This window comes from Acanthopagrus latus, chromosome 14 (genome assembly GCF_904848185.1).
Source record: "Acanthopagrus latus isolate v.2019 chromosome 14, fAcaLat1.1, whole genome shotgun sequence".
Lineage (NCBI taxonomy): Eukaryota > Metazoa > Chordata > Actinopteri > Spariformes > Sparidae > Acanthopagrus > Acanthopagrus latus.
The window spans coordinates 21,930,067-21,955,619 of NC_051052.1; the positions used below are offsets into that span (position 1 = coordinate 21,930,067).

The 25,553-nt window shown below is 44.9% G+C and overlaps 1 protein-coding gene across 1 annotated transcript; it reads left to right on the forward strand.

Annotated features, from left to right (window-relative positions):
- The first annotated feature begins 589 nt into the window (after positions 1–589).
- Positions 590–25,409, forward strand: stab2 (stabilin 2). The gene is made up of 69 exons (XM_037121661.1): positions 590–814; positions 1,564–1,688; positions 1,824–1,939; positions 3,569–3,654; positions 3,825–3,891; positions 3,983–4,078; positions 4,424–4,546; positions 4,629–4,825; positions 5,092–5,219; positions 5,314–5,447; positions 5,577–5,656; positions 5,843–5,992; positions 6,499–6,642; positions 6,724–6,786; positions 6,859–6,975; positions 7,086–7,139; positions 7,224–7,304; positions 7,712–7,864; positions 8,281–8,340; positions 8,424–8,525; positions 8,657–8,743; positions 9,038–9,149; positions 9,239–9,419; positions 9,646–9,739; positions 9,828–9,986; positions 10,151–10,246; positions 10,363–10,455; positions 10,531–10,578; positions 10,718–10,845; positions 10,928–11,030; positions 11,434–11,511; positions 11,604–11,693; positions 11,995–12,102; positions 13,052–13,183; positions 13,298–13,426; positions 13,545–13,607; positions 13,999–14,097; positions 14,171–14,366; positions 14,698–14,793; positions 15,470–15,527; positions 15,611–15,684; positions 15,846–15,971; positions 16,247–16,320; positions 16,410–16,481; positions 16,810–16,929; positions 17,008–17,052; positions 17,128–17,211; positions 17,421–17,576; positions 17,710–17,838; positions 17,994–18,053; positions 18,187–18,363; positions 18,623–18,712; positions 18,793–18,939; positions 19,301–19,369; positions 19,591–19,714; positions 19,999–20,148; positions 20,228–20,332; positions 20,483–20,590; positions 20,691–20,884; positions 21,010–21,151; positions 21,235–21,368; positions 21,696–21,861; positions 22,285–22,391; positions 22,504–22,623; positions 22,710–22,856; positions 23,062–23,172; positions 23,265–23,396; positions 24,422–24,532; positions 24,644–25,409. The coding sequence occupies exons 1-69, from the start codon at positions 674–676 to the stop codon at positions 24,701–24,703; spliced, it is 7,701 nt and encodes a 2,566-aa protein (XP_036977556.1). The 5' UTR covers positions 590–673; the 3' UTR covers positions 24,704–25,409.
- The last annotated feature ends 144 nt before the right edge of the window (positions 25,410–25,553 follow it).

Genomic DNA, 25,553 nt, shown 5'->3' on the forward strand with positions numbered 1-25,553 from the left:
ATTAAATAACAACTTCATTGTTCAAAACACAAAGTGTTGGATGTCCCCACAGTGTCTGAATGACATGAAACTCAGGTGACTACGTCCCCATGAGCCACAGAGGCTCTGTGAAAAAATGATAAACGTCCTTTTTCCAACTCCTCCTCGGCCATTTGACTTATTTGCACCAAACTTTGTAAGTAGCATCTGTGGACTTAAGACTTCTCAAAAGCGTTCACCTACGTCACACATGGTGGCCTGCTCCATTTTGATGCTTCGTCGTAAAACCATCAACTCATTATAACTTCCACATACAATTTGCCACTTCGTTTTGATTTGTTTGAAAGGTGCCATATGCTTTTTCAGAATCAGAAGAAGAGGAGGGGGAGTTCACACCTCCGACCAGGTGTGTTCACCTGCCCCACACCTGGTTCTGATGAATTATAATCAGCAGACAGCTGAAGAACATTTAATCAGGTTTAACCGAAGTAAAATCTGTCGACTGTGATTCTGTTCAGTTTCAGGGTGTCACTGACTGTTGATCCTCTGAGTCAGCAGCTCCAGACCATGTTCAGGAAACACATGGAGGACTAACAGAGGAGGAGGAGGAGGAGGAGGAGGAGGAGGAGGAGGAGGAGGAGCAGCAGCAGCAGCAGCAGGAGAGACGGTGAAAAGGAGGGGAGCCTCTAACAGAATGAGCTCAGATGAGCTGAGAGGACAGAGGAACATGGAGGTCTGTCAGAGGACACAGCAGCTGTTTGTCTCGATGATGATGATGATGCTGATGATGATGATGATGATGATGATGATGAAGAGCTCAGCTGCTGCACATCAGGTACTTTAAAATATTGATTTATTGATGTTTGGATTTATTTGTAGTTGAAGTCGCTCATCACAGAACATCAAACTGCTGCACATGAAACTTTGATATTATTATTATTATTATTATTATTATTATTATTATTATTATTATTATTATTATTATTATTATTGTAACAGATTTCTCTGCAGCTGAGAGTCAATACAATCAATATTCTTATCTATTGTTTATACAACATTATAAATCACATCAGTATTATCATTATTAAAGCAGCAGTGATGTGAAAAGTACCAACAGTCATACTTGAGTAAAGATATGGTGTTACAGTTACTTTGTTCAGAAGTGAAAGTACTCGAGTTAAAGTCTTAAAGTATCTGATGTTAAATGTAGTTCAGTGTCAAAGTTGTACTTGAACTCAATACTTGAGTAAATGTTCTTAGTTACATTCATGGCGGCTGAACTCACGTCAGATCACGTCTCTGCCAATGAGACGGATCAATAAATCAATCAATAGATTCTAATGTCAACGGACTGCTGGATATTAATGGCTTAAGTGTGTGTGTGCGTGCGTGTGTGTGTGTGTGTGTGTGTGTGTGTTTCCTGGGTGGAGCTGGTGCAGCTTCACTTCCTGTTTACACTTGTGCATCAGTTCTTCAAATCTTGAGTCCAGTTGAATGTTGTGAGTCTGTCAGCAGCAGCTCGACTGATGAGGTGTTTGTTTGTTTTGTTTGTTTGTTTGTTTGTCTGTTTGTTTGTTGGGTCAGAACTTGTGCTCGAACACGACGGTGCTGAGGACTCGGACGGCGTGTCACTCGTGCAGCATCAGCATGTTGATGCCGTGTTTGTCAGGATACAAACAGACGCCCAGATCCACAGCTGCAGACTGCAAGTGAGGCGGAGCAACAACACAACAATACAAACACAACAATACAAACACAACAATACAAACACAACAGAGATCTAGTAGCAGCCTAATGTGAGCTGGACCAGCTGTGAACAGGAAGCTGTCTCTGTGTCTCTGCAGGTACTACATCAGGACGGCCAGTCTGAAGCTTCCCATCAGCGGCTGCTCCTTCGAGTGCTACAGAGAGGAGGAGGTGAGGAGCTGCTGTCCTGGTTTCTGGGGTCCAGACTGTATTGGTGAGTTCACTGATATCTCCAGGTCTTTATGGTCCGACTCACCTGGTGTGACACTTGGAACCATTCAGAACCATTAGTCGTATTAATGCCACGGCTCTCCCCCGAGACGCTGTACAGGCCGTAGCAGCGAGATGACTGTCGGATAAAAGAAAGGATTGTTGACCCGTTCGCAGAGTGATGAGGAGATCTGATGTACAGGGTTCATCCTCTGAGGAACAGGGATATGATCAATACACCTGAAGATCAGGACATCGACGCTTTGAGGAAAGTCTTCAGATCCTTTTTGTGGTCAAGTCTTAAGAAAAGACAAAAGGCACCATGTCTGAGCCATGATGTCACGGACATGGCTGCGGCCCTGGGTTGTTATGTGTTTCTCAAATGCAAGAAAATCAAAATCAAAATGGAGACCGCATCCCGTCTCCGAGCAACAGTCGGCTTTGGGTTTTTAGAACAGTTGTTGTAAAACTCTGTGGTTCTGCTGGTATAAGGCGTCGGATCAGAAAACACTTTGGGTCATTTTTAAATCAGATTTTTGTGACTTCAGGAACGAGACCAGACTGTTGAATCAGAACCACCGTCTCTCCTGAACCTGAACCCTGTCCAAAGATAAGCACCCCACAGGAGGTGGTGCGCGTCTCAAACCTCCAACACTGTGACGTAGAACAGACTTAACATCATCTGTTATTAAACTAAGAAACTTTAAAACATCTGAGTACTTTACCTGGAAAAACTAAACCAGAACTGTCCTGCAACACAACCAATCAAAGTCCAACAATTAAAGCACAAAGAACTCAACATCATGTAAAGAACAAAAAAAAACATGAGAAACAAAATGGAAAATAAAAGTCTTTTTTTAAAGGATGATTTACAAAGTGATGCAGCTTCAGATCTTCAGGCAGATCCAAGACAAACAGACTCCATGTTTCTACTCAAAGACAGAAAGAAGTTCATGTAGAACATTTGCAGAATTAACAAGAAGGTCCAAATAATGCAGAATGAGTCAGAGACAGAGTTTCACAGAGTTTATAAAGTGGCTCCAACTCAACAACTCACTAAACTGACACATTTGTTAAGGGAGTCTGGGGACTTTCTCCACGGGGACAAAGAAGTCGCCTATATTGTTCCTGTTTAGTGTCTTTGTAACATGTGACATGTTTAGATCAATAACATGTTTCTTCTTTCATAAATGGAGTGTAAATGGTGAAATCAGTGTAAACAGTGTGTTCAAACAGCTGCTAGAAGACAGAACAACCAGCAGAACCGTCCTGCTGATCGGAGGCTCTGACCCGTGGAGGAGCAGACGTTCAGCTGTCTAACTGCTCTGGTGGCACCAGAACATGTTTGGTGTCAGCAGTGTGTCCTGTCACATGTCCAGTCCTGCAGGATGCAGATCGTCCTGCAGGAACCAGGACTTCCTTCCTCAGCAGCGTCTCTGTCAGCAGGACACAAATGTGCTGACAGTCACACTCTGTGCGCGCACACACACACACACACACACACACACACACACACACACACACACACACACACAGAGGTAGAGATGGATCTGTGATGTCATGGACCGTCTCAACATCACAACAACGCTCTGACAACCTTCTCTAACCTCTGCTCACTGCTTCCTGTTGTCAGAATGTCCTGACCGGGCCGACAGACCCTGCAGCAACAGAGGAGTGTGTTCTGATGGACTGGGAGGAAACGGCACCTGCAGCTGTCAGGTAACACACACCTGGATTCACAACAACACACCTGAACACATCAAACACACACCTGGATAAACAGGTTCTGGGGAAATGTTACTTTGTTGTCAGGGGCCTTAGAGTGTGTGTGTGTGTGTGTGTGTGTGTGTGTGTGTGTGTGTGTGTGTGTGTGTGTGTGTGTGTGTCAGGTGGGATTTGCAGGTGTCGCCTGTGAGGACTGTGCCTCTGGTCGCTATGGTCCCACCTGTAGCTCAGGTAACACAGTAATAATCAATAAATTAGATCACGTCTGTCGTGTTCACGTCTCACACACTCTTTTCTGTTTCCTGTGTGTGTGTGTGTTCAGTGTGTTCATGTGTCCATGGCGTGTGTGACTCTGGATTAAGAGGTTCTGGTTCCTGCACCTGCTTCTCAGGATATAAAGGTCCAAACTGCGATCAAGGTCAGTGTGTTGCTATTGATCCTTATCAATCACCTTTCACCTCATGTGATCAACAGCTGTCATGATGTCATGTAACATTAAAGATGTACCTGTTACCTGTGCTGTCACCTGTGTTGTTACACCTGTTCATTGTTTATCATTTACTGCTTCTTGGTATTTGAAATATTTGTTTGAATCAGACGTTCCTCTCACTCACCTTGTCTTTACCTGTACCCATCAGCTGGAGTTACCGGTTTCATTTACCTGTCATAGGTTACCGTTACCTGTGCTGACTTCAGAGTTCTGCTGTTTCTCACCTGTATGGTAACTGCAGTCTTTCACCTGTTTCACTGTCTTGTGTTTCAGAGTTACCTGCGTGTGTGGCTCTCAGGTGTGAGCAGAACTCTCGCTGTATGGAAGAAGCTCTGACAGGACAGCTGGTGTGTCAGTGTCTCCCTGGTTACCAGAGATCAGGAGCTCAGTGTTTGTGTGAGTCTTTAACATTCATCAATAATCACTGATCAATCGATGTCTTACAGAGGACATTAACAGTCGCGTCTCCTGTCCTCAGCTATAAACCCGTGTGTCCAGCGAGTCTGTCATGTCCAGGCGTCCTGCGTCCACACCGGTCCAAACCAGCACCTGTGTGCCTGTAACGAGGGATTCACCGGCGACGGACGAGTCTGCATGGCCATCGATCCGTGTCAGACCAAACAGGGAGGCTGCTCCGCCGGGTCGGCACGCTGCGTCTACGACGGACCGGGGAAGGTGAGGATGGATCAAGTTCAAGAACAAGTTTAGGATCAGGATCAAAATCATTCAGGAATAGAATCTGGATCCTTAAGGATGAAAGAAAGAGAACCAGAGTCCTGATTAGAGACAAGATCAGAATAAAGATCAGGATCATAATCAGGAGAAGGAACAGAATCTGAGTCAAGACCAGAAAGAGGGATCAGGAACACTATCTGTAGGGGGCAGCAGTGGTCCAGATGACTGGGACTGAGAGGACATTAACCCTCTGCTGTCTCCTCCAGTCTCACTGTGAGTGTCTTCCTGGTTTCAATAACCTGCTGGACGGCGGCTGCAGCCTGACGGACTCCTGTAGACCTGATTCCTGTGACAAGAACGCCAACTGTTCCACTGTGGGACCAGGAAGAGTCGAGTCAGTCCTTTACTTTCTTTTTGATCACTGCTGGATCTACTGAATGCTATCAGCACGTATTAATACACAAATCACCTGTCTGTCCGTCCCTCAGGTGCACCTGTCTCCAGGGTTACCTTGGTAACGGTAAAGTGTGTTATGGGAACATCATCCAGCGTCTGACAAGTCTGAACACTGAACCTGGAGGACAGTGGAGCGGTCAGCTGAGCAGCGCCATCACTCTGTTCAGTACGAGTACCACTGGTTCAGTTTCTCTCTCCTCCATCAGACGATTCTGTCGTCAGGGATTTAAACCTCTGAAAGACTTCCATCATAATTAATAACGTTGGGTGTAATTCTGTGAGTTTGTGTTTTCAGATTCTCTCTCGTGGCCTCTGCAGAGTTTGGGTCCTTTCACTCTGTTTGTCCCGATCAATAAAGGCTTCAGGGGAACTTCAGTAAGAGTCACAGATTCATTTGATCAACTTTCATCAGCAGCTGCGTTTAAACGTGATTTCTTTACAACCCGAGTCTGAATATTTCACTCCGGCAGTTTTCAGATCCAGACATCTCTACCAGAACTTTAACTGAGGAGATCATGTGTGTGTGTTTGTGCGTTACTGAGGTGTGTGTTTGTTATCCAGGTGAGGATTCTGACAGCTGACGAGTCCAAAGCTAAATACCTGTGTAAGATGCACCTGGTTGCCGGGGTGATGCCCTTTGACACTCTGAAAAAAACAGACGTTTTTTACACCCTGACTGGAAAATCAGCTGAGACGGACACGACCGAGGGGGTGAGTTACTGCTGCTGCTAACTACTGCTGCTAACTGCTGCTGCTAGCTGCTGCTGCTGCTAACTGCTGCTGCTAGCTGCTGCTAACTGCTGCTGCTAGCTGCTGCTGCTGCTAACTGCTGCTGCTAGCTGCTGCTGCTAGCTGCTGCTGCTGCTAACTGCTGCTGCTAACTGCTGCTGCCAGCTACTGCTAACTACTGCTGCTAGCTGCTGCTAACTGCTGCTGCTAGCTGCTGCTGCTAACTGCTGCTGCTAACTGCTGCTGCTGCTAGCTGCTGCTGCTGTTTCTAATTACAGTAATAACCTGTAAGTGATCTTGATAAGAGAGAATAACAGAGTGATGAGGTTTCAATCACTAATCAATGCAAATGATCCAATTATTAAATAATCAGTCAGCTGCACTGCTGAATGATGCATGTTGGGTACTCTGATCTAATGTGATTGATCTAAGGTGATTGATCTAAGGTGATTGATCTGGTGTGACACAGTGTCCGTTTGGTCCTCCAGGACAGTCAGACGAAGATCCGTATCCATGGCAGCAGGAAGAGAGGTGTGATCGTGCAGCCTGACCTGGTGGCATCTAACGGGATGATTCACATCATCAATAAGCTGATGGACAGTGTTTCCCCCACAGTGGAGAGTGACACACAGGTGAACACACCAGATCAGCACTGAACTCTTTGTGTCTACATTATTCTGGACTCGTTACATGAACATGTTGTTTCCTCTCAGGAGAATCTGATGAAGATCATCTCTGACTACGGAAAGTTTGACAAGTTCAAGTCTTTGTTGGAGGTCAGTAGGTCACAGTCACAGAAACTCACATTAACATTGGTCACATTAACTGAAGCATTTGTGTCTGTGCAGAGAGCCGACCTGGCATCAGTCCTGGACCGTCCTGGTCCAATCACCGTCTTCGCTCCGAGCAGTTCAGCCTTCGATACGATGGCTGAAGGACACCTGCAGTACCTGAGCAGTGCTGAAGTGAGAACATCGCAGACACGAGTCCTCACAGCTCTGAACATTTAATTTAACCATTTCCATTGGATGTATTTCACCCCAACGATCCCACTAAAACCACTTTAATTCTTCAGGGTCACAACAAACTGGTGGAGCTGCTCAGGAACCACATGGTCCAGTCCACGGCGGTCAGTCCAGGCGGCATGTTTTAACTCACTAACTACAGTTTGATCAGTCCTTATATTCTAATCACGTACGTTCTTGTTTTAAAGCTGGAGGTCTATAACGCCGTGTCCAGTCCCAGAATCATGACGATGGCGAATCAGGTTCTGACGATAAACGTGACAGAAAACGTGAGTGTGGATCTTAAAAACATCTTTGTGTTGTTCTCAGGTGTCCTGAGCTCAGTGATACGTCTGTGCTTTGATGACATCACAGCTGCTCATCATCAACGGAACGGCTTCTAAAACTTAATGTGAAGTAAAACATCGTTGCAGCAACAGTTTGTTTTATACTGTAAATTCATCATCACAAAGTCTAATTCAGACTGCTGGACCTCAAAGACCAGACCAGGATCAGGACTGTAATCAAGAACAGGAATGACTTTATTATGATGTCATCTGAAGGCTCAGGCGCCAAAACTGCTGGTCAACAAATTGATTATTAAAATTGGAACAAGTTTTGATCACATTATTGAAAACAGAGAAATAAATGAGACGAGAAGGAAAAGTTTTGTCTGGTTTCTTTTTGTGTCTATCAGGGTCAGATTATGGTGGACGGAGTGGCGGTGTTGGAGGCGGCAGTCGAAGCTAAAAACGGTCGTCTGTATGTCGTGGATGGAGTCTTGACTCCGCCCTCCATCAAACCTGTGCTGCCCCACAGGTGTGACATCACCGACACCCAGATCATCAAGGTGAGAGCCAACAGCAGCCGTCTCCCTTTTCACCGCTCACTTTGGTCTAGTTCAAGTCTTTTCACACAACATTGCATTTGTTTTGTTTGGTTAAATTGCAATAAAATGAGGCAATCATGTTGTTATTTGACCTCAACTCACTGTGACACCTGTGGAAACACCTGTAACATGAGATGTGTCCCAGTTTGTCCTCCAGATCTGAATGCTGTTGTCTCATTTATCACCTCTGTATAAACTAGATAGATAGATAGATAGATAGATAGATAGATAGATAGATAGATAGATAGAGTGGAACACTGTATGAGCTGGTTTCTGTCTGTTGATTTTCTGAGGAACACACAACACCATCTTTCTCTAAAATCTGAGTTTCCTGTAAAGTGTCTTTGAGACGCTCGATGACCTTTGTGATGTTTCAGGGTGAATGTGTCAGCTGCTCAAAGGTCAAACTGTCTCAGTGCTCGTCTGGAGTTTATACAGTAAGACGTTTGACTACACTTTTGAGATTGTGTCTGAACCTCGTGCTGATTTGCAACATGACGATCACCTCTGTATTGATCAGGGCCGCTCCATCTTCGGATGTGTTTACGCTCTGACCATAAGCAGACCGGCTCTGAGCATCCCGACCACCGGCTGCTCTCCACTCTGCAACACCACGGTCACGGTAAACCGGCACATCAACCTGATTCAGATTGAAAGTTTTCACAGATTCAACTCCACAATAATTCCTCAGGTTCAGACTAAATGTGAATGAAGGCTGATGGAGGTATGCGATGTGTCTCTGTGTTTGTTCAGACTCCAGCATGTTGTAAAGGTTTCTACGGTCCAGACTGCAGTCCCTGTCCAGGGGGATACCAGACCCCGTGCTCCGGACACGGTCAGGTCAGATACTGTACATCTCGGACACACTCAAACTCAACACTTTCTGGTAACACCTTAATCAAGTGAAAGGTGAAAAGTCAGAGATGACTCCTGAAACGTTACCAAGAAACATGGAATCGTTCCATCAACTGAAATTTAAACTGAAATGAAAACTTCTTTTAGAACTGATTTAGTTTGTCAGGAACAAAACTCCCTGAGCTTCACTCTTTGACACTAAAGGGTTTAAAGTTCAGTTGATGGCGGCGATGTTGGAACACAGGTGGGTAAAAATCACTTGACGTTTTCTGGTCGCAGTGTTTCGAGGGGATCGGAGGAAACGGTTCCTGTACCTGTGATCCAAACTTCAGTGGCTCTCGCTGTCAGTACTGCTCGTCCTCATACAAATACGGGTCAAACTGTGACAGAAGTAAGTCTGAATGGTGACATCATACAGGTGGTCATGATGTCTGGATGATGAAATCTCACCTGTGTCGCACCTCACCTGTCTGTCCTCAGCCTGTCCCTGTATCCACGGACAGTGTGATAACCGTCCTGACTCCGACGGTCGGTGTAAACCCGACTCCTGTCTGATGGGTTTCACGGGTCGGTTCTGTGAACGCACGACAGTTGTGTGCGGCGCTCGGGGTCAGTTCTGTCACGCCCACGCCGATTGTCTCTTCAGCCAGGGAACCACCAGGTGAGTTCACCTGCATCCATCATACTCAGGTTTAACTCTGCTGCTACTCTACTGTGACCAGTCTGACCAGCTGGGGGCAGCAGAGGACGATCGTGAAGCCCATCGGGACATTTGATTGTGAATTTGGGTGGTATGAATAAAATTGATTTTGAACCAAATCTCTTTGAACTGGAACAATACTGATGACCTCAGACATCATGTAATGAATCTACTGTGTGCGTTTTAGCTGCGTATGTAAACCTGGTTACCAAGGTGACGGTATCACCTGTGTGGAGTCGGACCCGTGTGCTCCACCTCACCGAGGTGGCTGCAGCGTCAACGTGAGTCACTCACTAAACCAACATGTCTAATCTCAGATGTCTGATGTGTCCTGAGACGTAACTGCCACGTCTGCTGCGCCCCCTGCAGGCCAAATGTATAAAGACCGGACCAGGTTCTCACTCATGTCAGTGTCTGACTGGGTGGAGGGAGGATGGAGACGACTGTCAGCCAGTCAACAACTGTGACGGTCCCGACCGAGGGGGCTGCCACCCCAATGCCACCTGCATCTACGTTGGACCTGGACAGGTAACAGCCATCACACCCTGTAACATGCTGGCGACCCTTTCTGTTTGGTTCTTATGTCGCTTTGTTATCAAGCTTGTATCTTGTTGTAGTCAGAATAAGTTGGACTACTGTTCCTTCACGTTTTCTTCTTTTTCCTCTGGTTCTGTTCTTCGTTAAACCAACAGAGTGACTGCACCTGCAAACCAGGTTACAAAGGAAACGGGCGAGACTGTGAAGCTGTGAATCAATGCGTCACCGCCAACGGAGGCTGCCATTACTTTGTGAGTAGATGAATATTCTTCTCAACGGTCAAATGTGAAGCGGAAAGACTGACGATCTACTGAGTCTTGTTGCTGCTCAGTCTGTTTTTGTGACGATGAAGTGGTGTTGTGTCCAGGCGAGCTGCCTCCTGCTGTCCTCTCGGTGGACGTGTGTCTGTGGGACAGGATACGCTGGAAACGGTCAGATTTGTTACGGGACGGTTCTGAAGGTGAGAATCTGAAAGTTATCTGCTTTTGAAAACAATGTTTTCTATTTTCTGAGTTTGTTTTCTTGATGCATTCAGGAGCTGTTTAATTTGCCGGACACCTCCGACTTCTTCACATGGACGACTGTGAGTCTCTGACAGAATCACTGTGACAGTCAATCCATTTCAATCATTTTCCAACTGGACAAAACTTGGGTGTTTATTCGTGGAACTAATAGAAATATCGAACCAATCACAATATTTGTTTACTGTCTCTGTGTCCCAGGACTCTGGTGTGTCTCTGCCGGATCAGAACCTCACCGTCCTGGTTCCGTCTTCAGCTGCTGTTGCTCAGATGTCTCCAGAGGACAAATATTTCTGGACCATGAAGGGAAACCTGCCGAGTCTCATCAGGTGACGGCTCAATGTGACTTTTAAACAGACTGACAGTTTTGTGTCCAGCAGTTTAACAGCTCCCGTCTGTTCTGCATCACAGAAATCACATGATCCAGGGTTACTATCCAGTATCCAGCCTTAGCAACACTTCCTCTCTGACCTCGCTCCTCAAGACAACACTTCCTGTTTCAACGACCAATGAGGTGTGTCCACACCAGATCATTCACCTCCATCTATTATCATTTTTAGCCAAAGAGGGATTATTAAAGATGAAATACTTAAATTTAGACTGTTGGCAAACTTCCACTTTCTCTGATTGAGCCTCAATTTTTCTTTTGTTCTACATCAAGAAATCTGATCAACTGGTAACTTGGCAGGTGAATTGATGAGCACCAGAGGGAGCGCAGTAATAAAAACTGCACTCACCACTAAAGCTGCAGTGACACCAGAAGCTGAGCAGTGGAACAGGGACATTTTGAATGGGAACATAACTAATTGATATCAAAATAAAATCCTAGTATAATTTCCTCTTCTGTAACACAGAACTTGTCCTGTAACATCCTGACGATGATGTTCAGATTTAAGTGGGTATGTTTGTTCTGACAGAAAACAGCTGTTGGAGGAGCGACCATCACCACACCAAACGTAGCTGCGACCAACGGACTGATCCACATCATTGATAAGGTACACAGCGAACGATGTTAACCATGCTGATGATGCTCAGATATTTCTGTCTCTGACTGTTTCTGATTGTTTGGTGTGTTTTGTGTCTCCAGGTTTTAGTTCCTGACAGGAAGCTGAGTGAAGGTCTGCTGGCAACTCTCGGGCTGAGACCCGAGTTCTCTCTGTTCAGATCCTATCTCATCGTACGAACACGTGAACACATGATACGCTCGCACCTTAAAGGACAGTCCGCGCCAAGAAACATAATATATATGATAAGAATTACTAGAAATATATCATTTTAAAAATCAAAAAGGACAACAGCAGTGGTGAGCGATATCAGTGGGATCACTTTCAGAGCAAATTAATGAATGATAGAAACACTGACGGCCAATTAGAATCACATCAGTTACAGTCATCGTTCTTGGTGCAGGCGGCCCTTCACTCTGGATAAATCATTTGTCTCATGTGTTAAACATTTGCTGTTGTTTCTGGTGTGTTCAGGATTACAACCTGACAGACGAGATCGAACAGGCGAATGAGTTCACCGTCTTCGCTCCCACAGACGCTGCCGTCACTGATTACCTCAAGAAAATGTCTGCAGCTGCCCTGGTACAGTGAAGTTGTGTTCTTAACATCGTTAACTGTACAGGAGTTACTAATAAAGCTCCTTTATCACCCTTGTTATTTGCATTATCGATAAAACTGAAACTGAGCAGAAACACAAAGATTAAAAAAGTCAGTTTCTTTGCAGATGATATGATTTTATATTTTAGTTTTATTGATGCAAATAAAACTACATAATTGCATAGTATGTTTGTTTTTATTTAGTGGGGAGTGTCTCATTCTTTGACATAAATAAACAGAACAACTGACATGTAGAATAATAAAATTTAAGCCAAATGAATCAACACAAGCTCCATTTCCTGACTTAGACATACAACGTAATCAATATTATAATTTAACATAATAAAGTCATTTTCTTTTAGATATTCTTGTTAATGGAAGAAGTTATTCTTATATTTATGGTTCTTGTTCATGTTATTTGTTACTATTTGAGTTACTAGGAAAAGTCCTTTATCATTTTCGTTACTTATTAACTAAGAAAAGATAAGAGTCAGTTAAAGTGGTAAGTGTCCCGCCATACATGCAGAACATCACATTAATAAAAAACAATAAACCGATGAACTGATAGAATCTAAGAATAATGAAAACATTTCAGACATAGTCCTTATGCAGTGATTTAACATAATAAAACAATCGCGTTTATATTTTTTAAAAACAAAATGTATTTTCACTTCATTTATAAAAACCATCTTGTATATTTTCAAACTTTATTTTTCATCTCTGTAGTTCTCAGTTTTCAGTGCTTGGTATAAAGAGTGAATGATATCCTGTCTTTGTTTGTGTATAACTTCCCAAAATACATTTTACATTAGGCAGACAACATTATTGCAAATTAAACTACAGTCATAAACAAATATATTTATATTTAAGAACAAGCAATAGTTTTTGATCCAGTGAAAAACATTTGTCTGCTTTTATTTTGAAACACAAACAGGATGTGAATACGACTCGTTACCACGTGGTGGCGTCGGAGCGTCTGCTGAGGACCGACCTTCAACCTGGAGGATATAAACAGACGCTGCTTGGGTTCTCCTTCCAGCTCGGCATCTACCCCCGAGACGGAAAGGTCCGAACAAAGATCAGAATCAGTGATCGATAACATCATAAATATCGTCATCAGTTATCAATATCATCGTCAAAGGAGCAGATCTATAATCCTCTCTGTCTGTTTGTCCTCCAGCTGTTTGTGAATGACGCTCAGATAAACTCATCCAACATCCTCAGTGGTAACGGAGTGATCCACGGCCTGTCAGCTGTTCTGACCGTCAACCGGAACCGCTGTGATGAGATCCAGTACCAGAAAGTCATGGTACTGCACACCTGTGACCACTGCACCTGTACAGTACTGTACAGTACCTGTGTAGACTGTGCTGTACCTGTACAGAGTCCCACTGACACAAACTGAACTTTGTCTCTTCTCTCCAAAGGGAATCTGTGTCGACTGTTTGTTCCCACAGAATAAAATCTGCCCGAACAACACGACCCCAGACGTAAGATTCACTCTGAACATTAATTCACTTCACAACACTTACAAGCTGGACTTTAATTCAAAAGACAGACAATGTGAGAATTCTGCATCATAGTCTCTAAAGACAAGCGTTTAACAACAGCGAGTTTCATCTGCTGACGTGTCGCTAACATCAGGAAGAAGTTGGAGAACAAGACGAAACTCTGTCTGACTTTATTACTATTCATCTTCAGCAAACACAGCTCACAACAAAGAGATTTCCTTCTTACAGTTGTCCTTCTTAATCTATTCATAATAGGGTAAAATTGGCTATTTTGCAAGAACACAGTATTTACTGTAACATTTCATGATCTACCAACATGAACCCCAACAAGGTGCATGTGACGCTAAAGTGCTTTGACTTCCGTCTGCAGAAATCCGTGAAGAGGAGGAAGTGTATGTTCACTCGGATGTTTGAAGGAGAACGTCTGCTGACGATCGGCTGCAAAGCGACCTGCCTGCAGGAGTCCATCGTACGTCACCCGTCATGTCAGGAGTCACACAGACGATGAAGAGCTCAGTGTTAACAGTCTGTTCCGTCTCCAGGTGCGAAGGTGCTGTGGAGGGTTTTTTGGGCAGCACTGTGAGCCGTGTCCCGGGCCCAAAGGTCAGCCCTGCTTCGGTAACGGGCTGTGTGTGGACGGGACCAACGGAACCGGAGTGTGTCAGTGTAACAAAGGTTTTGAGGGGACGGCCTGTGAGACGTGTCAGAGAGGGAAGTACGGAGTCCACTGTGATCAGGGTGAGTTCAGCTGCTGGGGCGGCTGTGGCTCAGTGGTCAGAGCGAGTCGTGTAGTGATTGGAAGGTCATTGATTCAAATCCTGGCTCCCCTTAGTTGCATGTCTAAGTGTCCTTAAGTAAGATACTGAACCCCAAATTGCTCCTGATGAGCAGTTGGCACCTTGCATGGCATCCTCTGTCATCAGCATGTGAATGGATATGACTGTGTGTGAATGAATGGAACCTGGAACCGTGTGAGGTGTTTTGAGTACCTAGACAAATCCAAACCATTATTATTAACACACAACTGTGAAGAGATCCATCATCACGCCGGTCCGGTTCTTCTCTGCAGACTGCGGCTGTAAAGCAGGACGCTGTAATGACGGCCTGAACGGTGACGGGACGTGTGAGTGTGAGGTCGGCTGGAGAGGAGTCCTCTGTGATGAAAGTAGGAAATCAACCTGACACCTGTTCACACTCACATCACTGACACTGATGCACTGACTCATCCAACACACAGGAAGTGCTCTGAACATCACAACCCAGGCGGCCTCCTGCTGTGGGAGGTTCTGAGTCTGTTCTGGCTCAAGGCTGTAAAAAGGATCACTTGAAGAGCACAGTGGTGAACGAGGTCACATCGCGGTGATGCTTCTGCTTGTTCTCCATCCAGCTTCAGTAAATCACATCCACGCCTCCTGAACCTTCAACTATTTTCATGACTTCCTACACAAACAAAATCCTAAGAACAAACTGCAGTTGTAGTTTTTGTTATTTTGCGTTGCCTTGTCTGTGTTTGATGACCTCCTAAAGAAAGTGTGTATTTTCTTTATTGTGGCCTGAGTCAGATCAGAGTCCAGTGTCTGAGGACAGAGCCAGACAATGCAGACAGAATCTCTTACTGCTGTAAGAAATCTAAAAAGTCTCCTGAACCTTCTTCTGTGACGAGTCGACCGCTTCACGTCAGCTTGTTCTCATCAAATTCTGACTCTATTCTCAGACAGTTGTGACGTATTTTGTCAGATTTCCTGATTGTGTTCTTAAATGTGATGACTTTGTTCTTGAAACATTGTCACTTTCTCCACATTCACTGCAGCTGATCACTCACTCTGATGTGTGTGTTGCAGAAATTGAGTCCAAAGCTGATGAACTGTGCGGTTCAGCCAAATGTCACACGAGTGCAAAGTGAGTGGACACAAAGTGTTCTGCAGGATCGTACTGTTACGTACATGCAGGATGTTTGAGGCCCGTCTCTTCTTCTCTCACAGCTGTGTGATCGCAGCCGGCAGCTTTCAGTGTCTCTGTGCTTTTGGATTCAAGGGAAACGGAACGTTTTGTCAAGGTAACAAAGACGTGATGACGCTGCAGGTGGATCAGAACCACCTGAGATCTGCTCACGTCAGCTCAGACCACTGATCCGTTTACTTTATTAACTCTGATCTTTTGATGAAGATGATGTTGATGGTGATGATGATGGTGATGATGATGGTTCTGTGTATACAGCTATAGACGCCTGCTTGGTGGCTAACGGCGGCTGCAGTGTGTATGCGGTGTGTAAGAAGACTCAGCCGGGCATGAGAGAGTGTGTGTGTAGCAGCGGTTACCGTGGGGACGGACGTGTGTGTGTCGGTACGTTCACTCATTTTATTCATATTGAACTCTGATTGGTTCCTCTTCTCTTCAGAACATTTCTCTTCATTTTACTTTCATTACAACAAACTGACACTTTATTGGCTTGACAAACATTGCGTGTGTGTTTCATGAGACGATTCAAACAGGATCAAACATTCAGTTTTAGACACACAGTCTGAATCCAGATGTCAGTCTGTCCTGATGATGTCACATAAACACACAGGTGGTGTGATGTGTTCGAATGCTGTGGGATTTTTGTGTTTCCCCCACAGAGATAAATCCGTGTCTGGAGGGAAACGGAGGCTGCCACGCCAACGCCGACTGTGTTCATGTCGGACCGAACAAAGTAAAAACTGATTTTAATCTCTGCTGTAAACGACCTTCTGCTGACGTTTGTCTTTGTTTATGATGTCATTTTCTTTAACTCTTTAACAGACTTCCTGTGCCTGCAGTGATGGTTACTCAGGTGACGGGCAGAACTGCAAGATGATCAACTTGTGTCAAAAAGTATGTTTGTCTCCAGACTGTCGGAAAATCATCGGTTTGACAAAGATTCAGTGTTAAAGGAGAATTATTTGAGGAGGTATTAGTTACTACATGTCACATAGATGATCTAATGTAAAGCGTTTTACTTGATATTGGGAAAGTACTTCAAGCTAAAGGCAAAGTGCTGCATGGTCATGTAAAAGAACTGTGAGTGGATGCAAACTTTCACAAACATGATGTAAAAGGATTCAGAAGTCTTTTACAGGAACACAAACAATCTAAGTCATGATTCTGGATATTTCGCCGTGATGCTGACTTGTGCTCATCTCGGTCTCTGTCACGTTTCCAGAAAAATGGCGGCTGTCACGACTACGCCAGGTGTAACATGACGGGCCCAGGTGTTCGTACCTGCACGTGTAACAGCAATTTCATCGGAGACGGCGTCATCTGCAGAGGCACCGTGGCGAAGGTGAGCAACTGAGACTCCTCCCCCTCATTAACATGCATGTAACCAGAGGACCTCAGACTGACCTCTGACTGTCTGCAGGAGCTTCTGACGAGAAAGCTGAGAGACTTCTTCATCGCTCTGATGGTAAGTGATGACTTGTTCACTCTGTCGCCTCCTTCTGGTCAAAATGAGTCACTGAGGTTAAATCTCTGGTTTCAGACGCTGGATATTCATCTGAGAGGTCGCGGGCCGTTCACCGTCTTCGCTCCCAACGTTGAAGCCTTCACAGCCATGACAAGCAAGGTGATCAGATAGTATATATATATATATATATATATATATATATATATATATATATATATATATATATATATATATATATATATATATATATATATATATATATATATATATATATATATATATATATATATATATATATATATATATATATATATATATATATCTCACAGTGTGACAGATGTGTTGCTAACATGTCATTCACCTGTTAGCTGAAACCTCTGAAAGCAGAGAAACACAAAGAACAAGTCGGCTCTTTCCTACGCAACCACATCGTCATGTGTCACATCCTGCTGCCTGCTGACCTGAGCCGACCCCGAAACCTGACATCTCTGTCCGGTCTGGTCCTGACCACCGGATCCACCCAGGTGACCAATCAGAGAGCAGCACTGTAGCTAACATTGAGAACATCTGTGTTTGTTCTGTGGATAAAATGGGGAAATTAAAGATAAAATTGTCTTTTGGTTTGTATTGATTGTTTGAGCGTTGCAATATTTTAAGGGCCGCATCTTCATCAATGAGGCTAACGTGACGTACAGCGACGAGGTCAGCGTTAACGGGATCCTGCACGAGATCAACAGATTTCTGTTTCCTCCTGGCTTGGAAGGAAAACTAGAGCCAGACCTGAAAGTGAGTACACAACACTGCTGCTGATCAATCTATTGATTAGTTTGTCATTAATCAGTAAATCATAGAGTCATCACACTGCCGTTTAGTCTGAGTCTGATCAACAGTGTAAAAGAAAAGTCCTTCACAACCATGTGTTTCTGCTGGATTTTCCACAGCTCAACCTGAGTGATGTAGCTGTACGTCACGGTTATAAAACCTTCTACAAGCTGCTGGAGGTAAGACTTTAAACTGTGACAAGGTTCTTGTTCCCCGTCGTTTGTTCCTTCAAGTCCTCAACTTCCTGTGCCCACTTCATTCAGAGCTCCTCTCTGGACGCTCCTGCTGATGATTTTTGCTCGCATGTTTCAGGACTCAGGTGTGATGGACCTAGTGAATGATGTGATTTACCAGCCAGTGACGGTCTTCTTGCCCTCGGATGGCATCACGGCGTCTCTGCCACAGGAGCAGAAGGACTTCCTGTTTCATAAAGACAACCGACCGCAGCTGGTGGAGTATCTGAAGTACCACATCCTGCAGTCGCAGAAGGTCAGACATAAATATTGACAAGAATAAACTTTTTTCTAAACAAAAGGCTTGACACCATCGACTGGGAACAAATTAAATCTGTGACCTGTCACCAGGACGGCACAAAGTACAGCTGTAGAAACTACATCTGGAGTTTCTGATTGGCAGGACAGGAAACATTTGGTTGTGGTAGTGATGTAGTTTGTGTCCCAGCCACCAGGGGGCCCCGCTCACCTCTCAGGACTGTTCTCTCCTCTTCAAACTTTCGCTCTGCTCTCAGATTTACGCTGAAGGTTTGATCCATCTGGACTCGGCTCGGACTCTGCAAGGTTCACCGCTCTCTTTTGGCTGTGGAGGGATGGATGACATTGTGAGTACAGCAGATACCAAACCACAGAAGAAGAGAAGGCAGCGGGCAAGTGTTGATTCAGTTGTTGCTTCTTTGAACAGGGAGAAATCTTTGTGAACGATGGAAAATGTCGGATCGTTCAGAGACACCTCGTCTTTAACGGCGGGATCGCCTACGGGATCGACTGCCTGCTGACTCCGCCCAGCCTGGGAGGACGCTGTGATGAACAGACGACCTTTGACCTCCAGGTAAATCCCATCTGTGCTGATTAAAGACAACTAAAGACAAACTGAAACCAACAAAAACTGGACAAACCAAACATACTGTAACAACTGTTCCCACAAACCGGTCATGTAGTCGCTGTTTCTCTGGCTGTCACGCTTTCTGTGTCAGTACAACATTCATACAGTCTGCAGTGATGACGGTGACCCGTTCACAGCAGGTTCTGGCCGTTCAGTTCAGACTGAAGCAAACAAAAGCAGCTTCTCATTTCTGGTTGACCACCATCAACTAAAGAGAGTCTCTCTGACGATGCCGTCGATCGTTAACTGTGATCCAACAGCTGTGATGTGACAGGGAGCTCTGTTGTTGCCTCTTCTTCTGTGGTAGATGGACTGTGGACTGTGTGGCTCCAGATCCGTCTCAGCAAGTCGCTGTCCCAAAGGGTCCAAACTGAAGGTGAATCCGATCAAATCTGCTAGAAACTCATTTGTCCCTGTCTCTGGCTCTGTCTCTGATTCCATCTGGTTCTGTCTCTGGTTCCATCTGGTTCTGTCTCTGGTTCCATCTGGTTCTGTCTCTGGTTCCATCTGGTTCTGTCTCTGGTTCCATCTGGTTCTGTCTCTGGTTCTGGTTCTGTCTCTGGTTCCATCTGGTTCTGTCTCTGGTTCTGTCTCCAGGAGGTTCAGAAGTGCGATCTTCCAACCATGTTCGTCACCAAGAACTCGGGCTGTCGCAGCGTCTGTACTGTCAACTTCTGGCAGCCAAAGTGTTGTCATGGTTACTACGGACGAGACTGTCTGGGTGAGGCGACGCCATCGAGAACCTTTACAGAACCCAACCTACAAATACAGATGATACATACCGTCAGTGTGTCAGTACCGTTATAATAGAACATAGAAAATAGAACAGCCACAATTTCATGATGTTGTAACAGGAAGAAAAATGTTCACAGATTTAAAAAGCTGCATCATAATGTTGACAACAAAATAAATGAACTAATGAGCCTGGTGACATCATGAATATATTAATGAGCTCATTACATCATGAATGACCACGTGATCAGTGATGATGTTTCTCTCTCTCAGTCTGCCCTGGTGGAGTCAGCTCGCCATGTAGTAACCGAGGAAACTGTGATGACGGTCACCTTGGTAACGGTACCTGTACCTGTAACGCTGGTTTTGGGGGTGTGGCCTGTGAGCTGTGTAGTGATGGATTCTATGGAGCCACCTGTAAAGGTGAACTGTGGTGACACTTTCCTATTTGATGTGTTCAGGTTTCATCATCCTGACACTTTTCTTCATCGTCTGTTCTCAGCCTGTAACTGCTCAGAACACGGGTCATGTGACGCCGGACGTAAAGGTACAGGGTCATGTTTCTGTGACGTCGGGTGGACCGGAGAACGCTGCGAGAGCCAGCAAGGTGAGTTCAAAATGACTTTGTTTCCATTATGTCGTTATTATTAACGATACCTGCCGAGACGTTTCTTCTTTGATGAAGACTGTCATACACAGTGTGTGTGTGTGTGTGTGTGTGTGTGTGTGTGTGTGTGTGTGTGTGTGTGTCCTCCAGCTGAAGTCCTCCACTGTTCTCCATCCTGTTCTCCAAAAGCCGTCTGTCAGGAAAACAACACCTGTGTGTGTCGGCCATTCTATGAAGGAGACGGACTTACCTGCACAGGTAGAAACACTTCACACACAGCACACAAACCCGGAGTGAGAGATGTTCCCGTCGTTAACATGATCGTTAACTATGACCTGTCCATCTCTTCTGTCTGTAGCGGCAGACATGTGTAAGTTCTGGAATGGTGGTTGTGCTAAAGGAGCCAGGTGTTCTCAGAAAGGGGAACAGGTGAGCTGCACCTGTCCTAAAGGTCACTCTGGAGACGGCTTCACCTGTCAGCCCATCGACCCCTGTGTCTCCGGGGACAATGGCGGCTGCCACGAGCATGCCACCTGCACCATGACGGCTCCGGTGAGGATGCTGCGCTGATCGTTCAACAGTTCAGAGCATCAGATGTGTGTGTGTGTGTGACCATGACCTGTGTGTGTGTGTGTGTGTGTGTGTGTGTGTGTGTGTGTGTGTGTGTGTGTGAGCAGGGGAAGAAGAAGTGCACCTGTAAGAACAACTACATCGGAGACGGACTCACCTGTGAGCTCAAGCAGCTGCCAATCAGCCGCTGTCTCCAAGACAACGGACAGTGTCATCAAGACGCTACATGTGCCGACCTCCATTTTGAAGGTATAACGTTGATCAGTGATTGGACTCGTTCTGATCAAAAACACTGATGAATGTGTTATAAGGTGTGTTATGTGTTTGTGTAGATGCAAAGCTGGGTGTGTTTCACTACCGTTCAGAGAAGGGTCAGTACAAACTGAACTACACTGCAGCGCAATGCAGCTGCACTGCACAGGGAGGAAGTCTGGCTACATACAATCAGCTGTCCTACGCTCAGCAGGTCAGTGAACACAACACAGACACAACCACCGTCAGCTCAGAGGACAAATTCATGTTTGTCTTTAAGTTCCTTTTACGTTTTTAACACGGGAGGTAGTCTGAAAGGTTTACGTCTGAAGAATGAACCACTGAGCCCCCGACACTAAGTCAGGCAGCGCTCAGATCAACCAACACGTTGGTAGTTTGAGTCCAGACGTTATTATTAGGGTGATGAAAAGATGTACAGAGCAAAGATGGACCGACCTTTGAATCAGTAGGTGATGTTGGTATTATAATTGCTGTCTGCTAGTCCCCCTCATTTCTGAATAAAAGCTGGTGGTCTGTGTAGGGCGGGTTCAACATGTGTGCTGCTGGCTGGTTGGACCAGGCCCGGGTGGCGTACCCCACCACTTATTCCAATCCCCTCTGTGGCTTTGGACACGTGGGCATCGTGGACTACGGCATCCGCAAAAACCTGAGCGAGACCTGGGACACCTTCTGCTACAGGATGAAGGGTGAGAGAGGAAGAGGAGAACGAGTTGAAAATAATTCACACCTGAAGATTAGAGGAAGTACTCTTCACTCATTGGTCAACATATCTGAGCTTTATTGATCATAACAGTCTCTGGTGTGCTTATGATGTTGAGTTTTTTCAACCTTTATGTTTTTCTTATCGTCCTTTTATCCAAAAGCACTTTTATGTCCCCCTTTTATTAAAAAATCTTAAATTCTGATTATTCTATTATTCTTTGCCATGATCACGTTTGAAAGATTTTTGTAGTTATATTTCCAGTCATACAGATGAAGAATAAAGTCCTTCAGCTAACTTTACATGACTGACATGTTGTTGTGTTGTTGTGGGTTCCTTGGATCACTGGGTCCTGTATGATTCTGATGTATTAATCATCAATAATCAGCAGATCTCTTGTTGGTTTCAGAGGTGAAGTGTGACTGTAAAGTTGGTTACGTTGGAGATGGTTTCAGCTGTACAGGAAACCTGCTGCAGGTCCTTCAGTCCACGCCGACCTTCTCCAACTTCTTCACAGTGAGTTGTTTGTTTCCTCTGAAATAACTGTGAGAACATTCAGCTTCTGTTACCAGATTTCTCTGCTTTGAAACCTTCATCACTGATCTTCAGTTCTGAATCGTAATTGCAGCAAATCCTGAACTACTCTCAGGTGTCAGAGTCAGGGAGGCTTTTCATGAAGCGTCTCAGTAACCTGACGGTCCAGTCAACGCTGTTTGTCCCCGACAACAGCGGCCTTCCTGACAACCAGGTGAGTCTCACACAAGCATCCTCTGACAGCTGCTGTATCTGTGAACGTGTCCTCACCTGTTCGTCTCCGTCCACGTGTCCCTGCAGACTCTGTCTCAGCGGGACATTGAGTTCCACCTGTCCGAGGGTCAGGCGCTTCCTGTTGTCCAGATGAAAAACGGCAGCAGGATCAGGACTCGCGTCGGCAGTCTGACCGTCCTCGGAGTCGCCGATCTGCTCGACCCGTCGGCTCTGGTCAGATTTATGAGTGAACACTAGATGAACGTTTTTTACCTTTGCCCTCGTCTTGTGATTAACCTTTCCTGCAGAGCTGATGTGTTCTTAATGCATAATTATTCTGGAGGAAAATAATGGCAAAGTTAATAGAAATGGCAGATTTTTGAATGGAGTTCTGTGGAGTTTTAACAGATTGTCCTTTCACCGTTCTTCATCTCTTCAGTCGTCTCGTTACATCAACAACCGCTTCGTCACCACCTCTGACGTTCTCGCCTCAAACGGGATCATTCATGTTCTCCAGGGACCACTGGAAGCCCCGCCTCCTCGCCCAGAGGTGAGTGATGCCATAACAACAGAAATGAGTTTAACTGCTGATTATTCCAATTGTTTCCATCTGTGCCCTCTGACCTTTGATTGGCTCTGTAGATGCATGTGGGTCATAAGGCGGGGATGGGCGTCGGCGTGTTGCTGCTGGTCATTCTGGTGGCGGGAGTCGTCTTTGTTGGATACCACTTCTACACCCACAACACCAAACCCTTCCAGTTCCACTACTTCAAGGTCAGACTGCAGTTTGCTTCAGTTCTGTTGTTTCCTCCACACAGTTTCTCTACAGTGTGGAGCTGATATGTAGTTCACACGTCAGGTCGCGCTTCAACTCTTCTTTTGGAATTTTCTGTTGCTGTCAGTAGAAATTGTCCAGAGGGACATACAACGGTGAAAGACTACCACTACAACAGACTCTTTCAAGTTGTTAGTTTTATTATAGTAATATAATTAACCCTCAGTGTGCGGAATCCTCACGTTGGAAACTTCTTTTTAAAGGGTTAGTTATTATCTTATCTGTATCGGCCATGAGAAGCAGGTAATCATCAGTATACAGTATCCTTAGTATCTGGTAATAACTGGGCGATCTTCTGCGCCTCCAACACATCATGGCTGTGGCAGCGTCACAAGTGTCCTGGACCTGTAGAGTTGCTGTTTCCTTACGTTTTGACAACACAGCCGCTTGGTTAGATTTAGAAAAAAACAGGGTGGATGGGCTCTAATCACTGCGTTACCTGGTTACCTAAGTCACAAAGTTTTATACCTCATGTTACTTCATGACGTTACAATAAAATCATCACATAAGGACTGTAAGGACACAGAGCTTAAAAGCCTGCTGCTCCCCTCGTGAGGTGAGGTGAGAGTCCAGCTGCCTACGACTCAACATCTGACTGAGAACCTTCATCAACATAAAATCATCACAAATGGCTTTTGATTTCACACTGGACACCTGCAGCCGTCTCCTGGATGAGGTACAGCCCCGCTCCCTACATGGTCATTTTGCCACCATGCACCTCCTCTTCTAGAGTTGTAAGAAGTAATACAGCCACTAGAGGATTCCGTCAAACTACTTGCTCAGCTGGTTTGAAATTCACTGAAGGCCGTGATGGTCAGAAATCCTGCGGGAGCAGGACTGAGAAAGCCGTCCAGCACAGGGTCCATGTTTATTTTATTTTGTATTAGAATTATAACTTTGTCATTATGAAACATTAGATAACATCAGTGTCCAACATGTTGATGAAGTTTGGCCCTTTTAACAGGAGGATGAGGTGGAGGAAGACTCTCCACCAACAGACAGCAATCGCAGCATCTGTAACCCGGTTTATGAAGCAGCTCCAGAACCTGCCGAGTCCAACACAAGCGATGTCACAGTGAGTCACAGTTTCAGTTGATACAGTGACTTAGAGAACCCACACAAACAGATTTAACTTAGTTGTTACAGATTGAACACTTTGTTGAACCGACTTACTGCGTGATTGCAGGCGAAGGACAAACACGAGGTGGTGAACGGAGGCTCGTACGACCTCCTACAGGACAGCTGAGAGGGAAACTGCTGCTCACGGTTGAACTGGAAACTGTGTTCATACTTCTGTGGACTGATGGTCCAGTTTAGCACAGACTCATACACTGAGTTTGACTTTCTCCTAAGACAGCAGCTGTATCCTGACTCAGGTCTGTCTGATTGTCTGACAACTGAACTGACAGGATTCACCATCACCATCATCTGCTCTCAGAAACCAACAGTAACAATGTGTTCAGGAGCTCTGAGTTCACTTCAGGTATCTCTGTTATGGCAGACAAAGTGTCACATCCAGTGAATTCACTAACTGATGTTAGTCCAGGACATGAAAGGAATAATTTTACCATGATTATAAAAGTAAACATTTACTTCACCTCCAGTGAGAGTCTTAAATCTGCAGTTTCTTATGTTTGCTATGTAAGAAATGTTAGAACAACTTTTTTTTTTTTTACCTGCACACAAAGTGAAGACTCATGTAGAACTGAAGTTAATGTTGATTAAAACCTCAAACTGTGTTCAAGATGTTTGCACGGTTTTTCCTAAAAAGATTGGTTTAATTTTCCTGAACAAACCAAACTCAACAGTGATGCAGGAATATATTCTTTAAATGAGAACTTGTAACTGTTGTATGCAGAGTCTACGGTGTGACCTTTGCAAGTGGTTGGCGCTTTACACAGTTCTGCATGCAGTGATGGAAATAACAGCATTAAAATAAATGGTGTTACCAATGGCGTTATTTTTTTCAGTAATGGGTAATCTAACTATTTCCATCGTTACAATGCCGTTACCGTTGCCGACTATTAAATGTGGCGCGTTATAAACTGAAGCTGCTCATTGAAGCTGTTGTCATCCGATTCTGCTCTCAGCCACTG

Excerpts from the sequence above, each read along its gene's own strand:
- stab2 (XM_037121661.1), top strand. The coding sequence starts at position 674 with ATGAGCTCAGATGAGCTGAGAGGACAGAGGAACATGGAGGTCTGTCAG. Across the intron at positions 9,987-10,150 it reads TCTACGTTGGACCTGGACAG|AGTGACTGCACCTGCAAACC; the intron begins GTAACAGCCATC and ends TTAAACCAACAG. Across the intron at positions 20,149-20,227 it reads CTATGGAGCCACCTGTAAAG|CCTGTAACTGCTCAGAACAC; the intron begins GTGAACTGTGGT and ends GTCTGTTCTCAG.